Below are 18,535 nucleotides of genomic sequence, written 5' to 3' on the forward strand. Positions count from 1 at the left end.
TGTAACAGTTTCAGGTGAGTCGAAATCTACATGGCCCCAGCTATACCACTGCTGTAACTGAGCTGGTTTCTCCTTCTTTCACTTCATGCCACACATGCTTCCCTGTGTAAACATGCACAGCTCTGACAGACGACACATTTGTACTGTTCCCCATCTGTCCAGTATTATCCAAAGCACTGTTTAGATAATTGACAGAACTATACATGCCCAGCTACTTCACAAAGCCAAACCCAAGCTCAACACAAGGGCCAGAAGGCACATGATGCAGTTCTTCTGCTGAAGCTAAACCGGTCTGGCCCTGTAAACTGCCTAGAAACTGCTCAGAAGTTTTTGGAGAAAAAGTAGGGTATAAGCATAATTCATAAAACAAAAGTAATGATGATTCAAAACAATTTCTAATCAAGCTAGAAAAAATATTTGGCAGGATGGAACATGTATATACATATAGCATTGTGAGAATTACACATTATTTATCATTCAGCAGAGATTCATTTGGAAAGGGGCAACTAGGAACAGTTTTGGAAATCCCAAGAACTCCTGCACTTCCATGTGCTCAAGAGGAGGAGGGTGGTGGACATTTTGCCTTCTGCCTCCATCCACTTGTGCCACATAGAATCCTGTTCCAGAGGATCTCCTGTCATTCCAAAGCAGCTCTCTGAGGGACACAAGGGAAGGAAGGAGGCTGGAAAAGCCCTGGCGTGCATGGGGTGTTCAAGCACATGACCCTCTTGATCCCTGCCAGTATTGCAGCAACTGTTTCACATACATGCTGTGGCCTGCATATGGCCAAGCGAGCACAGGTTGCCCTTCAGGTTCTTTAAAACAAGCCAAATTCTTCCTGTATAGATAAATCATCCAGACACCAAATTTCCAAGAAAAAAATAGTTACTGTATGTCAAGGTTTTTCCGATTTAACTTGAATATAATGTACTCCTTTTTGCAAGGCAAAGTCTTTGCAGTATTGTTTTTGGCTCTCTTCTATAATCACAAGCTTTCATTTAGTGAAGTCTTGCTTCTCATAAAACTGAACTGTCAGTCTGGATTTCTATACAGATCCTTGGTGAGAGCACACTGTAACTAACCAATGCCAAGAGTCTACAGAGTGACATCTCTGTCTCTATTGCTGAATTGTTAAGAATTTAACCAACATTTCCACTTATCCTTTGAAGATATAGTCAAATCTATGAAGGTAACACTGAAATGAACAGGATGAAATGAACAGGCTTACTCCAAAAGGTATAGGTTTTACTCTGTTCTACTGACTCAACCTAATTTGAGGTTCACATTCTATTTGATATTATCAATTCTGGTTTTAGTATTAGGACCAAACAAACGTGCCACACTGATATTTCTAAATGAAACTGTTATGCTATAGTTGTGTTAACTCACACTAATCTGGCCCACTGTTTTAGCAATCCTGTTAACTGAAGAAAGCAAAGGCATCCAGACAATACCTACTCTTCCCCTTAAACAGAATCGTCTGCACCAGGACCTGGGAGAAGCATTCAGGCTGTTATTCTAGTTCAAAGCAATGAGAAATAAGAAGAGAACAGAAGGAGTAGTAAAAAATAGTTTCCAGCTACTAGAAGGAAAGAAGTACAGAAGACAACTTGAAAGAAAAATGAATTAACACATTAGCTATGTGCATGTTACTTTATCTAGGAACTGGAGTCTTCAAAAGTAATGCAAGAATGGTCAATACAAGTTAGGCAGGCAGGCATCCCACCAACTATGAAACATCCTCCAAGGGAAGTTTTTTAAATTATCTTCTCCCCAGACATCCCAAGCCTAGAGAGTATTCAAGCTCTGTTATAAAGCTCACTTTCATCTAAAACAGACCCATGAGAAAAGAATCTCTCAAGATATTTGTAAGGGGGGCTGGGAAACTGTAACCTTTACAAGACAGATACATGAAAATAACCTGGTGACACCTGATGCTAAACCAAGCAATCCAGTTAAGCAAATCTGTAAATCTACAAGAACCTAGAGGCCACTACATGCAATGGACTCACTATTCTTGGGTGAAAGCCAGAGGAAAACCTCTAAAAGCCTGAGACGTAAGAAAAAACAATTCAGTCTTTTCTCTCCAGTTCACAAGCACAACTTCAGGAAAGACTAGCCTGATTCAAGAGGCTGTAGGTGAAGGTTTGACCCACTTACACTAGCCTGCACTATCCCAGAAGGCAGGCACCGGTGTAAAAAGCCCACCACGCTCATCCTATCAGAACATCCAGCAAACAAATTGAGGGGAGCTTGTAACTACTGACTTCATGATTCTTAGACAAGGCTGTGTTTCTTCTCTGCTTAAAAAAATAAAAACAAGAATTCTACAACAAGGTAGCAAGTTTTATGTATTATACAAATTATGCTAATCAAATTGCTTATTTTTCCCAGTTTCTTCTGATATCAGTGGAAAAGACCAAGAGCTATGGAAAGCACTGAGCCTTCCCATGCTCAGTTCCTCACCCTTCTATGTTGCTCAGACAACTTCAAGCCCATAGCCTTAAAGGCTAGACACCTGCTGAATTCTATGTCCTAAACCAGCTTCTGTGATACAATGTTACAAATGCAGAATGATGGAATACATATCCCCAAGGACAGAAATGTTCCTCTGTTGTAAAACTGCAGCTGCAAAAGGTTTTTTTGCACACTGAAGTTCAGCTAGACAGACATGTAAGTCAAGGTAATGTAGGGTGTCTCTAAAAATTCCTGGAAAAGAACTTTAACATCAATGCTTTAATGAGCCTGTAGAGATCTCAGAATACCACTATGTACTCATGGTAAAGTAAGGCAATTTTGTGCAGTTCACAACTCTGCAATTAACAGTATTTTGTCTTCAAACTAGTGATAGCACCAAAGTTCAGACTCAGGAGGTTCAGAAATGAACTTCCTTGGCTCAGAAGCCTCCAAGCCCATTACAAGTTAAGCTAACCCCAAACCTTCTCCGAAGTTTGGGCCCAGCTTATAATGAGCTTGGTCTAGCACCATCTTTCCAAAACAGCTGTCACTTCTTTTCCCATCCTGACTTACCAGCCAGCTGCAGCGGTAAGGCTTCAACATGGAACCTCGATTAGACCCTTTGATACTGACATGGGCACAAGGATCCATGAGAGATGTAGTTCTCATGGATCCCTATAGCTCTATTAGGATGGCCATATACGTTTTGGGAAAAGACAAAGGGAACAGAGGCAGAGGACGTGCCTCTAAGCCAGTCACACTTCTGTTGATGTTGGAATAGTGATGGAACCTGAGCTCAGAATGAGGCCAAGCTTAGTTCAGGCAAGAGTCAAATCAGCCCCAAATTAAATCCCTTGAGATTAATCCGTTCTGGATTCCATTAATACATAGAATTTGAGGGAGCTCACTCATCACTACTTCCAACACTTAATCTCTACAAGCCTAAAGGTTCTCTTCTAATGAAGTTATGCAAGTGTTAATAATTTTAACTAGCACCTCAGCAAAGCTCCAATATAAAAAACAGCTTCCAAGATTCACACTACTACCCTGCCATATGGTCTCTGCAACTGGAGAAAAAAAGCAATATAGAAAACACAAAGAAGAATATTGCCCACACAGCTGAACTTCCCAGATTCTGGATATAAAGAGAATGCTGCGTCAAGTATTAACTCTCTGTAAACGGGTTTAAAGGACAGGTAGGTGGCTCTTCTGTTCTACCCAATGAGCTATCAGCAGCAGCTGTGGCACAGAAAGTATTTTTTTTTTAAGATCAAAATTGGCTCAACTCTGCACAGGCCCCAAACTTCCATGGAAATAGTATTAACAGGTTGGCAGAGGTAACAGCCATTGAAAGAGCGAAATTTTTGTCACACATTGGCTGAAAAACACCTTGTTCTCTAACCCTCCAAATCATCGTACAGAGGATCAATAACAAGCTGTGTGCATGCACCAGTTTTGACATCAGCTGAGAACTGTGGATTGACAAGCAAGGAAGTCCGGCACACAAGGAGACGAGGAAGCACACACATAAAACAGCTGATTCCCACACCTCTAAACCATGGTTTGGAGAATCAGAAAATGTGACATCTGAATACAGCCATAATTACTTGCAAAAAGTATTAAGATTTATAGGGTTCAATTTAAAAAAAAAACAAAACCTGGCTAAATACCCAGGAGGAAGAATACCTCAATTATCCGGTTATCCACAGGCATAGTAGTGCTGACCATGTGGACGTTTGGGGTTGATGTAGATCTCTGTCTTTGAGAAAGGGAGCACTCAGGAGGATTTGATGTGCTGAATGTGAAGGCATGGGGCGTAGAATATCTGTGCTGAGAACTAAAAGATGGAAGACAAAAATTGTTACTTTCTGCTTCTATATTAGGAAATTGTCATTTATTACTGTGGATCTGAAAAGTTATTCCAAAGTCTCCTGTAGATAAACCTGTTTTGTAAGCTACTTCTCTTAAAATAAAATTTTAACAGATTGTTGTGTCTGAACAGATTGTTGTGTCTGAACCAGGCCAGTCCAATAAACCATGGCTTATGAGGCTGGGAACAAGCCACATTCGCATGTGCTCCCTCCTCCCTGGCTTTGGCAAAGCATTCCTGGTTTCTTAAGCCGCAGTTCCCATGACATCCAAACTGGGAACCATGTTTTAAGAGCTGTCTCCATCCAGGATATCAAATACAGAACAGATCCTTAAGTCACAGTAAAATTATTCTCAAGTTTTACTCACGGAATCCTTTTCCAAGCCACTACTAAGAGTAGAGTCACAATGTAAGAAGGTTTACACAAGCCACTCCCAAATTCCCTGCATTATCGTGTCCAGCTTGTAGATACACACTTAGCTAAATCTTACCTATAATCATTTTTACGGTCTACACCAGAAGGCATGCTGTCATTTAATTAATCTACTGGCCAAATATTACTGACTTATGAAGCGGTTTTGATGCAACAGCGAAGCACAGGTTGAGTCCACGCCTTGGAGTCATTGTACTCCCCCCTCCCCCTCACACTATCCCCATTTCCTCCCTCAATTCCTGGTTCAAAGAAACTGTAGTTTGGTTTGCCATTGCAGTCCAAACCTGAATTTAAAACTAGGGTTTGAGATTGGCAAAGTACCAGAATTAGAAGACAATGTGGTTTTAACTGCAAACTACTTTTGGCTTGTCAAAACCAAGAAGCAAAGGCAAGGATCAGAGGGCAAGAGCCAGAAGACAGCCAAACCATGGTTTGGAACTGCATGTGAACAGGCCCTTTTCGAAGAAAATTAATCAAAAGATTAATAAAGTCAATTAATAACATTTAACCACTCAAACTCCACCTCTTACTCTTTAGGATGCAGCCTTAGAGCTGCAGGCCAAGGAACTATTTCCTAGCATACCATACAGAAATAGTACAAGTTTTGCCCCAAAATTCACACCGTGCTGCTTTAACATATTTCCCAGGAGCATAGTATTACTGTTAGGAATTCTGTCACAGCACGAAGGTGCAAGTACAACTTACTTAACAGGTATCCGGGACACAGACTCCCGAATCCTCCGAGTTGTCAAGGAAGGTAGTGCAGGGACACCACTATCGCCAACATTTGAGTGTGGGAACAATCTGAAATCAAAAGCATGCAACAGAGCAAAATAAAGTAACAAGTGTTTTACTAAGTTCAAAAGGCCTTAATATTTGAACCAGTGCACTTATTCTGATTTTAGAACAGCTGCATTTTTCCTACAGAGATAAATCAAAATCAGTGTGACACATCAAACAACAGCTTGGCCTTATATGCTTCCTAGGAATGAGATCGATTTAAGTAGAGCACAGTAACTGCGATCATTCAACCAGGATCAGTAGTTTTGTTTTCAGACTCTGTGCAAGTACTTCATCTTGCATCTCCAGACAAAGACCCACCAGAAACCTCAACTCTACAGCTACAACAGCAAGTAGAAGGACAAAACATTCCACACAGACAAGGGAGGGGAAAGTACAATTGTAATTGCTTTTCCCCATTCCTGGTATTACATGCTGAAACAATCACTGCTATAAAAAATATGGCAAGAAAACAAATGAGCACTATAGGGGACCTGTGCAGGCAACACACAGATACCAAAGTCTAGCCCATAGCAGATGTATGGAGAACAAATAAAAAGTACCAACAAGCATAGTTACAATGCAGTGGCTGAAAAACAACTGCTAAATTGGCACAACTGCTGTGGATTCAGTCATGGATCCACCACAGTTCCTGAATTCTTTTCAGTCAGTGGTAGTGACAATCCAATATGCCGAGTACACGATATGAACAAATTTGTGCCAGAGGTGCGACAGTGACCATTTTAACTAGCAAATACAATCAGGTGGTAAGTGTGACTGAGGAAACTCCTTCAATTTTCAGGCAGAACCTCTGCCCCTTTCACACAGAACTTCTGAGGAAAAGAGATTAACTAGGCCACTTATCCTTGGTGCTTACAAGCCTGACAAAATACCTCATTCCAGTGGGATTGCTATATAAAACAGGTAGGAAGAAATGCTGTTCAACTGACTCTTTTTACACTATTTAAGCTTTTGCACACTAAAAGATTAGCATGAATTTACACTAGAAGAATTGCTTCTGTGTTGGGTAACTAAGTTTCTTCATTAAAAGGTCCTTACAAGAGTTGCCGGATATTACTCCAATCGACACACATGGTTGGAACTTTGGTGCTGCAGTGTTCATGGAATTTATAACCACAGGTTTGACACCGGAATCCATTTAGTAAGAACTTCTGGCAGATGTCACAGTATGCAAGTTTTAGAAATGTCTTCCGTACCTAGAAAATAAGTTTAACAATTTTATTACTATTTATGGTGCTAACTGTACTCCAAGTATTTCAAGATCACATCTAAGACCCAATGAGGTGAAGTCAGATTAGTAAGTTTCTAAAATATTTGTTTCAAAGTTAAATGTTTACACACTATACTCAAGAAATAATTTCACATTTTACCATTAGTAAAATGGTCCCTTTTACAAATGAGAATACTTTAATTTTTAAACGTGGCTTAATCAGAACATACAATCTTATAATTAGCCAGTATTAAAATGTTTTAGTTTTTGCAATGGAAATACATTTCAGAAGATACATTTTTAAGAACCAAAATCAGATTCATATTATCAGTCTCTCTCTAGTGCTGAGCAGGGAAAACCCGCTCTTACCTCTGATCACTGACTAGAGATAAGAGAGGGGTTTCCCTGCTCATTCCCTTCCTCCCTGCACAGATCGTTCTGTGCTCTCTTCCTGCATGGGAAAAGGAGTCCAATGGCACTAGGGTGAGGTTTCAGGGAAGGGGCCCAACTCCTGATATCATCTGCCCCCTTGGGGGTTTCCCAGGAGGCCTTCTGACCCTTTGGGCCAGAACGGGTTGCCCCCGCCTGCCCGCCCCGCTTTAAAGGTGTGACCTGTTTGTAAAAGTTGTTCATTTTGTGTCAAGTTAGGAAAGATAAGAAAACTAAAGATTATACTAGAGCACTCTGCTTTTACAAGCTGATTGTTATGAGGAGAGTGTATTATAAAGTCTTTAGTGCACTAGTAGCATATAATTCATAATAAAAGCCTCCCAGCCATGCTCCCATGAAGCATTTCCAGACCTTCTATACATACAAAGGTAGATCAACATACAAAGTTGTGTGTTGTGAGTGGAACATGATCAAGGAAGTCCACTTGCAGTTCCTCTCCAATCAAGGATGCAGCATCTGTACTCCAATCCAGTCGTGCTTTTTTACTGTAAGGGACACACACACACACACACACATAAATATGCACCATGCATTTATTTTTCAAAGAAGGTAACTCAGTATGAGAACTAAAATGCTACTGAATCTTAACTTTTCTCAGGTGGGCTGGCTATTAGTTTAGAATCTTCAGAAGCATTACTACCTTAAGATGTGGAGTCACATACATTACTTTAGTAAGTTATCTCATTCAAAAGTAACAACCATTGTACACACCAAAACTCTTGTGGGCCTAATGATCTTGCAGGCTTAAGGATAATGGAATAGAGCCCTGAAGTGATCTGGAATTAACATGGATTCAAGAGCAGAGAAGAAAACCCACAAATGATTTGTTCCATGACTCTGGCTTAACAGGGCATTCAGCACAAGCCTTGAGAGAAGTGAAGTCAGTAAGTTACCTTCATTCCCTCAGCTTGTTAAAGAAACATTTGGTATTTAAAACAACACACCTGTTCCTATCAAATGCTGATGAATACACAGGGTGAGAATCACATCAGCCCATTAAAAGTTTCAAACATATAACCTAAACTTGAAGAGTTTCACTTGTAAAGCAACCAATTTAAGCCCTTTGCATACCCACTGATTTCAATTAGAGACTTAAGTATATGCAACACAGAAGTGGTTAATTTTGGCTGAATGTGCCCTTTGTGATTTTGTACTGTTTAATGAACTTTACAGTTAGTGGCATTAGCTTGGCACTGAACGACTGAAAGAAAGAAAAGCAGGGAAGAATAATGGGAAGAAATTGTTTAACTGGATTTGTCCAACTTGATATTCTAATTCTTACCCTTTGTGTTCACTAAGTAATCTAAAAACAGCACAACATTCGGGCTGCAAACCTCTGACTTTGAGTGCCTTCATAAGACAATCATGAAGGGTCATTCCATTACGCACATTCACCTGTTAAAAAAAAATTAGAGTTTTTATTATACCAAAAGCAGTTTAGAAACATTGTAATCTTCCAACTATGGATTAAGTGTTACAATGTTTGTTCTTCAACTCTGGATGACTGCAAGTTATTATACAATAGCATGACAACTTAAAACTTCCATTGCGGAGTTTTGCACATGTAATGCTGCTAATCTCTTAAATAAAGATAAAGCAAATTGGATGAAGCTTCCCCCTGCAAATCCCCCCTCATTTCCCTCGCTTGCCAAAAGCTGCCATCAAATATACCCTCTTACCTGGAGGTAAGCCCCACTGGCCTCAGTGGGACTTAGTTCTAAACAGACTGCACCATTAATCCTGCTTTTTGTTTTTGTTTTGTGCACTGGCACAAAACATGGTTATTGTTAATAAGGGTTCCTATATTTACTAGCTGAAACTAACCAGTTTAAAAGGGAACCTGGTTATTGTTAACCATGGCCAGCACCAGTGCAGATGTAATGCTAAACCATGGTAAGGCAACCAAGGAAAATGAGGGGAGAATTTATGTTGGAGAGAATCCATTCCTGACCTTTTACTCATGGTAAAGACTTTAGCAGGATTAGGTCTGCATTGACCTATCTACAATGTGTAAATCAGTCTTGTATTTAAGCGTCTGCCTGATAGCCATAGGAGACAAGGAGTTGCATGCAGGCAAACATATGGAATTCCACAGATGAGTGACTGGATTGGCAGAGAAGGCATGGAGTGCTCCATCCCTCCAGTGGGCTGCCAGAGGAGGGGAGCCCCCTCCTTCACACCCGGCATAGAAATGCAAGGGGGTGTTGGAGGAAGGATGGAAATCTCTTCTCCGCTAGCCCCCAGCAAACTAGTAAAACCCTTTTCAGACTAGTAACTTTTGTGGGATTATTTACCAGGCTGGCATAAGCAGTACTGGTCAGTGAGGATAGAAGGTCATATGATGGGCTTTATCAAACACTGATCAACAGAACCCGTTCTAGACCCATTCCGATTGGCCTAAGCTGATATAACTTGTGCTGTTGACATTTAACAATCTACACCTTAATTTGATGGTGTTAATACAACTTTGCAAGTCTTTAGCACACATTCATGAGTCACTTTCAAGTCAGAAGCAAAAAATACAAGACACATTTTCTAATTAACACTATTATCTGAAAAACATCCATCAGCAAGGCCCATTTATAAGAGATGGGATCACATATTCAGTGAAGTGATACTAGTCTCACTGCTGTTCCCAAAGTTATGCATGTGTATATTGGGTCAGCCTGTTGAACAAAACATCACTATATCCATCCTGAAGTCTCTACATTTAAACATTATTAGACTACTGGGGCACTGGAATGTTTATACATGACGGGGGGAAACAGCCAAGCTTTCATCTTGCACAAAACAAGAAACAGACTCACCACTGTGCGTTGCTTGTTAGGCAAGAAAACACGAATGGTATTGCTTGTCTTGGAGGAATCTGAAAGTTTCCCATCATCAGATGCTCTGCGTTGATAGCCGAACTGCTGGACAATAGTAGGTGAAATACAGCTGGATCCATTGAAGACAGAATCCTTTAATCCAATTCCATCAGTAAGAGCCTTCCAAGCTCCATGAATGTGGTCCATTGAAGCAGTCTAACAAAAACCTTTTAAAAAGAAGGACAAACACATTCTGAAGAAAAGTCCCCTTAAAGGCAAAATCAAAACAATTTTTGACTGTTCTGCTGTAAAGGAAACATTTGCAACACTGAGGTGTAGGCTGATGAATTACAATTTAATGAAATGAAATGTAAGAAAATCTTGCTAACATCTGTGCTTATTTTGCTTGCGTGGGTCTTTATACATCCATAGGTTCACCTGTATTCCTGCAACAGCACATTGTGGCCACTGGTAAAGAAAACTGTGTGATATTTACGCATTACTGTTTCTTAGACTTGACACACCAGAAACATTCACTTTTAACATCTAAAGGCATGCTAAGTCTGACACCAATAAATTTTCTTTAACCCACCACAGGAGCAAACTGGGAAGCTGCTTAGATTGGTACACAATAATTAAAAGAGCCAGTGGTGTAGCAGAGTATTGGACTGGGACTCGGGAGAACTGGGTTCAAGTCTCCGCTTGGCCATGAAGCTTGCTGGGTGACTTTGGAGCAGTCACTGACTCTCAGCCTAACCTACCTCTCATAGAGAGGAGGAAGACTGTGTAAGCCACCTTGGATTCCTTGGTGGAAAAATGGTGGGATATAAATGCAATAAAGAAATAAAGAAATGGATTGTATTAATGTGTTTTGTTTTAATCAAATGCCAACTACTTTTCTCCCAGAAATTTCTATTTAGCAATATCTAGAGAAGTTAATTCACAACTGAACTATTAATGAATTTGTGTATTTGTTTAGAACCTCTCTTAACTATAGGTCTCTTCACACGTTACTCACATGAAGGGGTTCTCACACAACCAAGGGGCAGTGGAGTCTTGCTGCAGGCACAACGCCCAAGGTCACGAAGCTTCTCTCAGCCCCACTCCTGACATTCATGTGTTCAGGTGTGGACATCTGTAGGGCAAAAGCCTATGCATGTAGACATCCACACCTAAAGTGTGCACATTGAGGCAGAGAAAACTGCACAACCACACTGCTCCTTTATTGTGTGAGCACTCCTTCACATGAGTAACACATGTAGAGTATATGTATATGTAGAGGGTTCCTATACTCAACATTTCATTACATATTTTGTAGGCTGTCAAAGATGTTTTAGTCTGCAATCCTAAACACACCTAATAGGGAATAAGCCCCAGTGGACCCAGCATGAATTACTTCTCAGTAAACATGAATAAGGTTGCGCTGCTAGTAAACCAATCTTCTAACCAATTAGCAAATTTAAATAAATCTCCGTATGACAATTTCAATGTAAGCACCCTTTTGATAAATCAAAGTGTAATACAATTTACAATTTAACAGAAGTTATCACGTATTACAGAAGACCATCTCATATTTTCTTCTTCAGACCCTATTACAACCTTGTAAGCACACAAAAGTTACTCGCCTGCCCATTTTTTTTTGCTAACCTGGTAAGAGGCTTGTGGTCTATGTTTCCATGCTGACTGCAGCAGAAGGAAAAGCCCCTTTTCCGCAGCAGGTATAGGAAACACAGGACACTAGCCTGTTAGATTATTTTTAAAAATACCTTCTAAGAAACAGACTGACAGACGAGGGCAAGGTTGAGGGATGGGCTTCTCTTCCTCGTAGCCAGCACAGAAATCAACTGGACTTGCAGAGGAGAAACGGAGAGATCCAATCCTTCTCTGCTAGCATCTTCATCACTTGACTGGAATTCTATGCATTTACCTATGGCTACCAGGCATGTTGTTAAACAAGTCTTCCCTATTACCGTACCACACTAGAACTAGAACACACAAGAAAATGTGCCCTTAACTCTCAATCCCACCAATCAAACATTGGTCTTAGCATGTGATTAAGTCATAGTTGATTAATCAGTAAATTAAACATATTAAAGCTAGCAGTCCTCATATTTAGATTTCTCACTACTGTTAAGTTATAATAAATACTCATTTAATTTGAGTACCACAATCTGCAGGTTAAATTTTTAAAACAATTATTTGCCCAAGGCCACCCACGGCACTACATGGTTGACCTTGAATTTGAAATTGCGTCGCCTGTGTCCAAATAATACTCTGTCCCTTGCACTATAATAGCTCTGGCATTTGCATCTGAAATTAGAAATTTGAAAACTAGAAGTTAACAATTTCAAGTACTGGGCAGCATTTCAATATTTAAGAGTCTACAGTAGTCTTCATTAAGAAAATATCTGAACCAAATCAGAAGTTTGGTAGCTGGAGAATCTACAACAATTACAAGTTTGCACATATATAACTTAGACTGGAGACAAGAAGTGCTGAAGGATGACATTATCATTGTGAGAAAGAAGTGCACCATCCCCTGTCTAGTGTACATTCCATCCCACCCGCACAATAAATATACTTCCATTATTTTAAGGTTTTACTGTTTTAAATTGGTGTATATTACTGTGATGGGATTCTTAGCAGATGAGGTATATGCAAGCTAATAAATTTTATTCAGTGCCTTCCAGCATCCTGCAGCTACCCATGTGAGCCATGGCCATTGGCACACACTGCAACCTATTGTGGCTATTAAATAAGCCATAGTGGGCTGCAGTTATTGTGCAAACCCAGTCAATCTGTACTCCCTGTGCAGTATATACCTGGAACATATGCACCATCAGTGGGTTATGTACGTCAGGAGTGTAGTCATCTCCTGTGAACACTACCCACAAGACCCATGCAAAGTGAAATTCCCAGGCTGGATCTACAACGTACGTGTGCGCACGCGCGCCAGCATGTGTATATGTACATATACATACATACCTGCACATGCACACACACCCCAGAGAAGTGCTCACCTAGAATGGGAATCTCTCCTTTTTTCTTCCACTCATGCATTTTCCACTAGGAGGAAGAGAGGAACAGTGCTGTGGCAGTCTCTGGCAGATCAAGTGAGAAAAACTAGAAACACCAGCCTTCTTCACTCCTCTACGGCCTGTAGCTCAGTACTGCAGAAGCCAGGCCCAGGACTGTGGTTACAGCATTGGGGAGATGCTGGCAGTTTTGAAATGGTAATTAACATTTTTCAGGTGATATCCCTAGGAAGCATGCATATATAATAAATATGAATGTAGCTCTTTGGCCATGCTAAACTTAATAAATTAATAACTTAATGTGTTTTTCCTTAAAATTTAAACAATGTAAGAAAGTGTATACTAGTGAGATGTCATGACTTACATTATTTTTACTGAGATTGCAAATATTTTCAGTAAAGCTTTAAATTTGTTTGAACATTTAAAAACATATTACATGAGGTTTACTGAATGTTTTCACCTAATCAAATATTCAAATTCTTGTAGCTATTGGGGGGAAAATGAAGATACTTATACAGCATGTGAAACATGACATATTTTTTTACACTGCAGTCCTATACACACTTACCTGAGAGTAAGCCCCACTGAAAAAATGGGACTTAATTTCAAGCAAACAGAACACAGAATTGCAAGGAAGGTTTGTTTACTAAATATGCCAAACATGCTACATCAGAGCCCAATTGATTTCCACTGGAATTATCGGGGGGGGGGGGTCCAATTCAAATTGTTCCAGAAAACTCATGCCACTGCCAAGAATTACAATAAGGGAACAAAGGACTGCTATCATGTGTTGAAGCAATGGCAGAAGGAAAAAGCAGGTAAAGGGCTGCAGCTTCAAGGAAAAGAGGTAGTCTGCATAAACGGTCTGAAGTGCATTGCAGGGCTGCTGATAAAATTAATATTTAGAAATCATATTGTACATTTCAAGTGTTCAAAGTGCTTCATATACAATCTGAGACACTAGTAACTTCCATTAGGCCACCAAGCTCCTGTGATGTCTGAACCAGGAAAACATTATTTAAGAAGCCCTTACAAGCCAGGAACAAATTCTGGCTTATTAACATTTGTAGGGAGCCCTTAAACCAAGGCGGGGGGAATGTAAACTGGGATCTACTGGTAGATCTCTGGATGACTTGCTGTACATCAGTAAGTGTCTCCAACTCCCAATCATTTAACAAGAGCAACATTTAGGTCTAAATTAGACTGTTATAATCCCTGATCTGTAGTTTATACAGATGTATTTATGTATTTATTCATTTCATTTCTATACCACCCAATAGCCAAAGCTCTCTGGGCGGTCATAAGACGTACAGTTTTATTTGTCTGTGCAGGTCATCCTAGAGTTCCGTACATAAATAGCTCTGCCCCATGAACCACCATTTTTGCATATGGCTCCAGTTGGTGGACCTTGGGATTCTAGTAAAAGACAGAGTAGATCCTGCACACCTGAAATCTGCCTTGCCCTGCCCTGAAGTGCGATTTAAGAAAAGACAGACTGCTTACCTGTAACTGTAATTCTTTGAGTGGTCATCTGTGCAGTCACACATATGGGTTCTGCACCTGCACAGAGCCTTCATCAGAAACTTCTAGAGCTGAGACATTTAGACAGGAAATCTGCCCTACCTTTCCCCCTATGCAGGCACCAAGGGCAGTACTCCTGCCTTTTCCTTCAGTTTCTCTAAGGGCACTGCAGCAGCCTCAAAATAAAAGTAATGGTGCGACCAAAAGGACACGTGTAGCAGGGTAGGAGGGTGGGTTGTATGATTGCAGAGATGACCACCCTAAGAACTCATTACAGGTAAGCAACCTATCTTCTTTCTTTGTGGTCTCTGTGCATCACATGGGTGACTAACCAGCTAATTTACCATGGATGGTGAAACAGGTGACTAACCCAATAGGGATGACAGGACTGCCCATCCAAAAGAAGCATCCTGTAGAGTCCGAACATTAAACAATTGTTGTTGTTCAGTTGTTCAGTCGTGTCCGACTCTTCGTGACCCCATGGACCATAGCACACCAGGCCTTCCTGTCCTCCGCTCTCTCCCGGAGTGTGCTCAAGTTCATATTCATTGCATCGGTGATGCTATCTAGCCATCTCATCCTCTGTCGTCCCCTTCTCCTTTTGCCTTCAGTCTTTCCCAGCATCAGGGTCTTTTCCAGGGAGTTTTCTCTTCGCATTAGGTGGCCAAAATATTTGAGCTTCAGCTTCAGTATCTGTCCTTCCAATGAGCACTCAGGGTTGATTTCCTTTAGGATGGACTGATTTGACCTCCTTGCAGTCCAGAGGACTCGTAAGAGTCTTCTCCAGTACCACAGTTCGAAAGCATCAATTCTTCGGCGCTCAGCCTTCCTTATAGTCCAGCTCTCACAGCCATACATTACTACTGGGAAAACCATAGCTTTGATTAGACGGACCTTTGTCGGCAAGGTGATGTCTCTGCTTCTTACTATGCTGTCTAGGTTTGTCATAGCTTTCCTCCCAAGGAGCAAACGTCTTTTAATTTCATGGCTACAGTCACCGTCTGCGGTGATCTTGGAGCCCAAGAAAGTAAAATCTGTCACTGCTTCCATTTCTTCCCCTTCTATATGCCAGGAAGTGATGGGGCCAGATGCCATGATCTTCGTTTTTTTAATGTTGAGTTTCAAACCAGCTTCTGCACTCTCCTCTTTCACCCTCAACAAGAGGCTCTTGAGATCCTCTTCGCTTTCTGCCATTAGGGTGGTATCGTCTGCATATCGGAGGTTGTTGATAATTCTCCCAGCAATCTTAATTCCGACCTGTGATTCATCCAACCCAGCGTTTCTCATGATGTACTCTGCATATAAGTTAAATAAGCAGGGTGACAATATGCAGCCTTGTCATACTCCTTTCCCAATTTTGAACCACTCCGTTCAAAAAAGTATTTAAACAATACTGTTTCACAAATATAGAAGGCTGGGACCAGGTAGCTACTCTGCATAAGTCTTGAGGTGGACAAGGATGCATGTGCCAGAGCAGAATGGGCTTGTATTGTGCTTGGTACTGGTAAACGCTATAGAGCATAACAAAAAGTTTTGCGGTGTCAGAAGCCGGAGCAATACCAAAGAACCTTTCTTGTAAGCTCCATAACACAGGGAAGTTTGGGAGTCTTACAAAATGTGAAAGTAAAAGACCAAGGCCCTTCTAACACCCAAAGTGTGAAGGGATACTTCTAACGGCAACGCCAGATTTGGAAGGAAGACCAGTAAGACAATGTCGTGGTTTAGGTGAAATGAAGAGACCACCTTTGATAAAAAGGTTAAGTCTGGTCAGAATACAACCTTGTCCTTACGGAGGTCAGTAAAGGGGGGATCAGACCAGAGTACAGCCTGTTCACTGGCTCACCATCCAGACATGATATCTACTAAAAAGAGCATCTTAAAAGTAAGGATCTTCAGATCACAGGCGGCAAGAGGTTCAAACGATTGTGACATCAGGGATGTTAAAACAACAGAAAGACTCCAGGTTGGATACTGGAAGGTAGAGGTTCTTCAAACCTTTCAGGAACTTCTTGGTAGTCGGGTGCGCAAAACAGCAGAGTGAGCAAATAACTCAAAAGTTCGCCACTTAAGCTTATATGACTGGCGTGTCCTAGGCTTCCTAGCTGCCACCAATACACTCAAAATCTCCAGCAAGAACCATAAGGAGGAAAGTTCCACCAAGCCATCAACCACAGAGAGGTGAGATTTGGATGTAATCTCCTGTTGACTCAGGAGAGACTGTAACTGAGGAAATGTTCAACCAAGACCCTTTGATATGTCTACCTTGGCATCACTAGGATGATGTCAACACTGTTTTGTCTGATCTTTGCCAATCAACACCTTGGTGACCAAGGGAATTGGGGGGAAAGAGTATAGAACTCATCAGGACAGAAAGACATCCCCTAAGGACTTGCGATCTAACCCTCCGTGCTGCGGAACAGGTCACACTGTGTGTTCATCTTGGTTGCAAAAAGATCTATTTGTGAAATTCCCCAGAGGTGAAAGAGATCGCCGACAACTTTGCAGTCCAACATCCACTTGTGTAAAGTCTGTGCTGTCTAACTTAACCACATTGCCTGTTTTGCTTTCCCCCACAGATGGATGGCAACTAAATCGATCTTCCAAGATAGAGCCCAGTGCCAGAGTTGCAGTGTCACCCATAATAAGAGTCCTCAACCAAATATTGCACTTGTTTATGTACCAAACAGTGGCGGTGTGGTTGTGAGGCAAGCTGTATGACTTCATTCCGAATGACAGATTCATATGCAGTCAAGGCTTTTTGAACTGCCAACAACTTGAGGGAGTTGATGTGTAGGTGCCTTTCTCTCAGGGACCAATGTGCATGGACTCTGAATGGCAGCAATGTGCCCCCCCCATCCCAAAGTGGAAGCATCCGTTGTCATGATGCGCAATGGTGGCTCTTTCTGGAATGGACAACCCTGCAGTGGATGGGAAGGCACCATCCACCATTGAAGAGACTGACAGACTGTGCCAGGGACCAACAACCTTGTCCAATTCATATCCTTCTCGTTATCAAAAGCTTAAAAAATCATGTTTGAAGTGGTCTCTCATATAATCCAGCAGAACACAGACGTGTTCGCAGCCATAAGTCCAAGCACGTGTTGGACTGCAGAAGCAGAGACCAAGTTCCCGGAAGCAACTGAATGAGCCATGGATGCCGAGTAGTCACCCTGTCTGCTGGAAGGAATACTCATCCTAGTGTGGACTCCAGAACTACACCGATATATTGTATCCAAGTTTTAGGGGTAAGATGAGATTTAAGAACATTGACATGAAGTCCAAATCTCCTATCTCCTATCCAAATGAGATTGGATAGGAGAAGAAAGGTGAAATCCAGATGAAGTTGAAGGGTGAAATCCAGATGAAGTTGAAGTAAAGAAACAGATGGAGCTACTAAAAGCCAATCGTTGATCCACAGGAATACTGTTATGCCCTGTAAGTGAAGGAGGGTGGTGACAATCATCATACGCTTCGTGAAAATGTGGGGGGCAGTTGCCACACCAAAAGGAAGGACATGACACTAGAAGCACCTCTTCCCAAAGATCCCACAGTCACCAGATACTGACAGTGACCAGGCCAGATGGATATATGCATCCTTGAGGGATGCAGAGGTGAACCAAGCCCTTTTCTGGAGAAGGCAGAATGTTGGTCAAACTCACCATCTGAAATTTCTTGGGTTTTATGAAATGCATTAGTCCCTCAAGTCTAAGATAGGCTGCAACCCTCCATCTTTCTTCGGGACCATAAAAACCTGGTGCTGGTAAAACTGGGACATAAATCCTGGGGCTGCATGAGTTAAGTTCACCTCCTCGATGGCACCCTTTTGGAGCAAGGAGGCAACTTCCTCTTCTAAAGGAGGAGAAAGAGTCACCTTGAAAATCCCCAAAGGAGGGAGCAAAATTCCAACATGATCACAAATATCTACTTGTTGGTGATTTGGTGCTATACTGT

The 18,535-nt window shown here is 41.3% G+C and overlaps 1 protein-coding gene across 27 annotated transcripts in view; it reads right to left on the reverse strand.

The window, feature by feature from the left end:
• Nucleotides 1-18,535, reverse strand: part of RAF1 (Raf-1 proto-oncogene, serine/threonine kinase) — a 104,151-nt gene that overhangs the window by 19,413 nt on the left and 66,203 nt on the right. For 14 of the 27 annotated variants that reach the window (XM_084839875.1, XM_084839888.1, XM_084839889.1 and 11 more), the window contains 6 exons: nt 10,029-10,255; nt 8,504-8,616; nt 7,604-7,706; nt 6,600-6,757; nt 5,466-5,564; nt 4,144-4,294 (listed from right to left, as the gene is read on the reverse strand). In XM_084839875.1, coding sequence (XP_084696001.1) covers nt 4,144-4,294; nt 5,466-5,564; nt 6,600-6,757; nt 7,604-7,706; nt 8,504-8,616; nt 10,029-10,235 — 831 coding nt within the window. In that variant the 5' untranslated portion in view covers nt 10,236-10,255. Of the gene's footprint in view, nt 1-4,143; nt 4,295-5,465; nt 5,565-6,599; nt 6,758-7,603; nt 7,707-8,503; nt 8,617-10,028; nt 10,256-11,794; nt 12,014-13,048; nt 13,289-14,954; nt 15,851-18,535 lie in introns of those variants that run through there. The other 13 variants (XM_084839896.1, XM_084839879.1, XM_084839894.1 and 10 more) reach the window with 6 other exon arrangements.

This window comes from Heloderma suspectum, chromosome 2 (genome assembly GCF_057233095.1).
Source record: "Heloderma suspectum isolate Gila_16-S chromosome 2, 16-S_ref, whole genome shotgun sequence".
In the NCBI taxonomy this organism is placed as follows: domain Eukaryota; kingdom Metazoa; phylum Chordata; class Lepidosauria; order Squamata; family Helodermatidae; genus Heloderma; species Heloderma suspectum.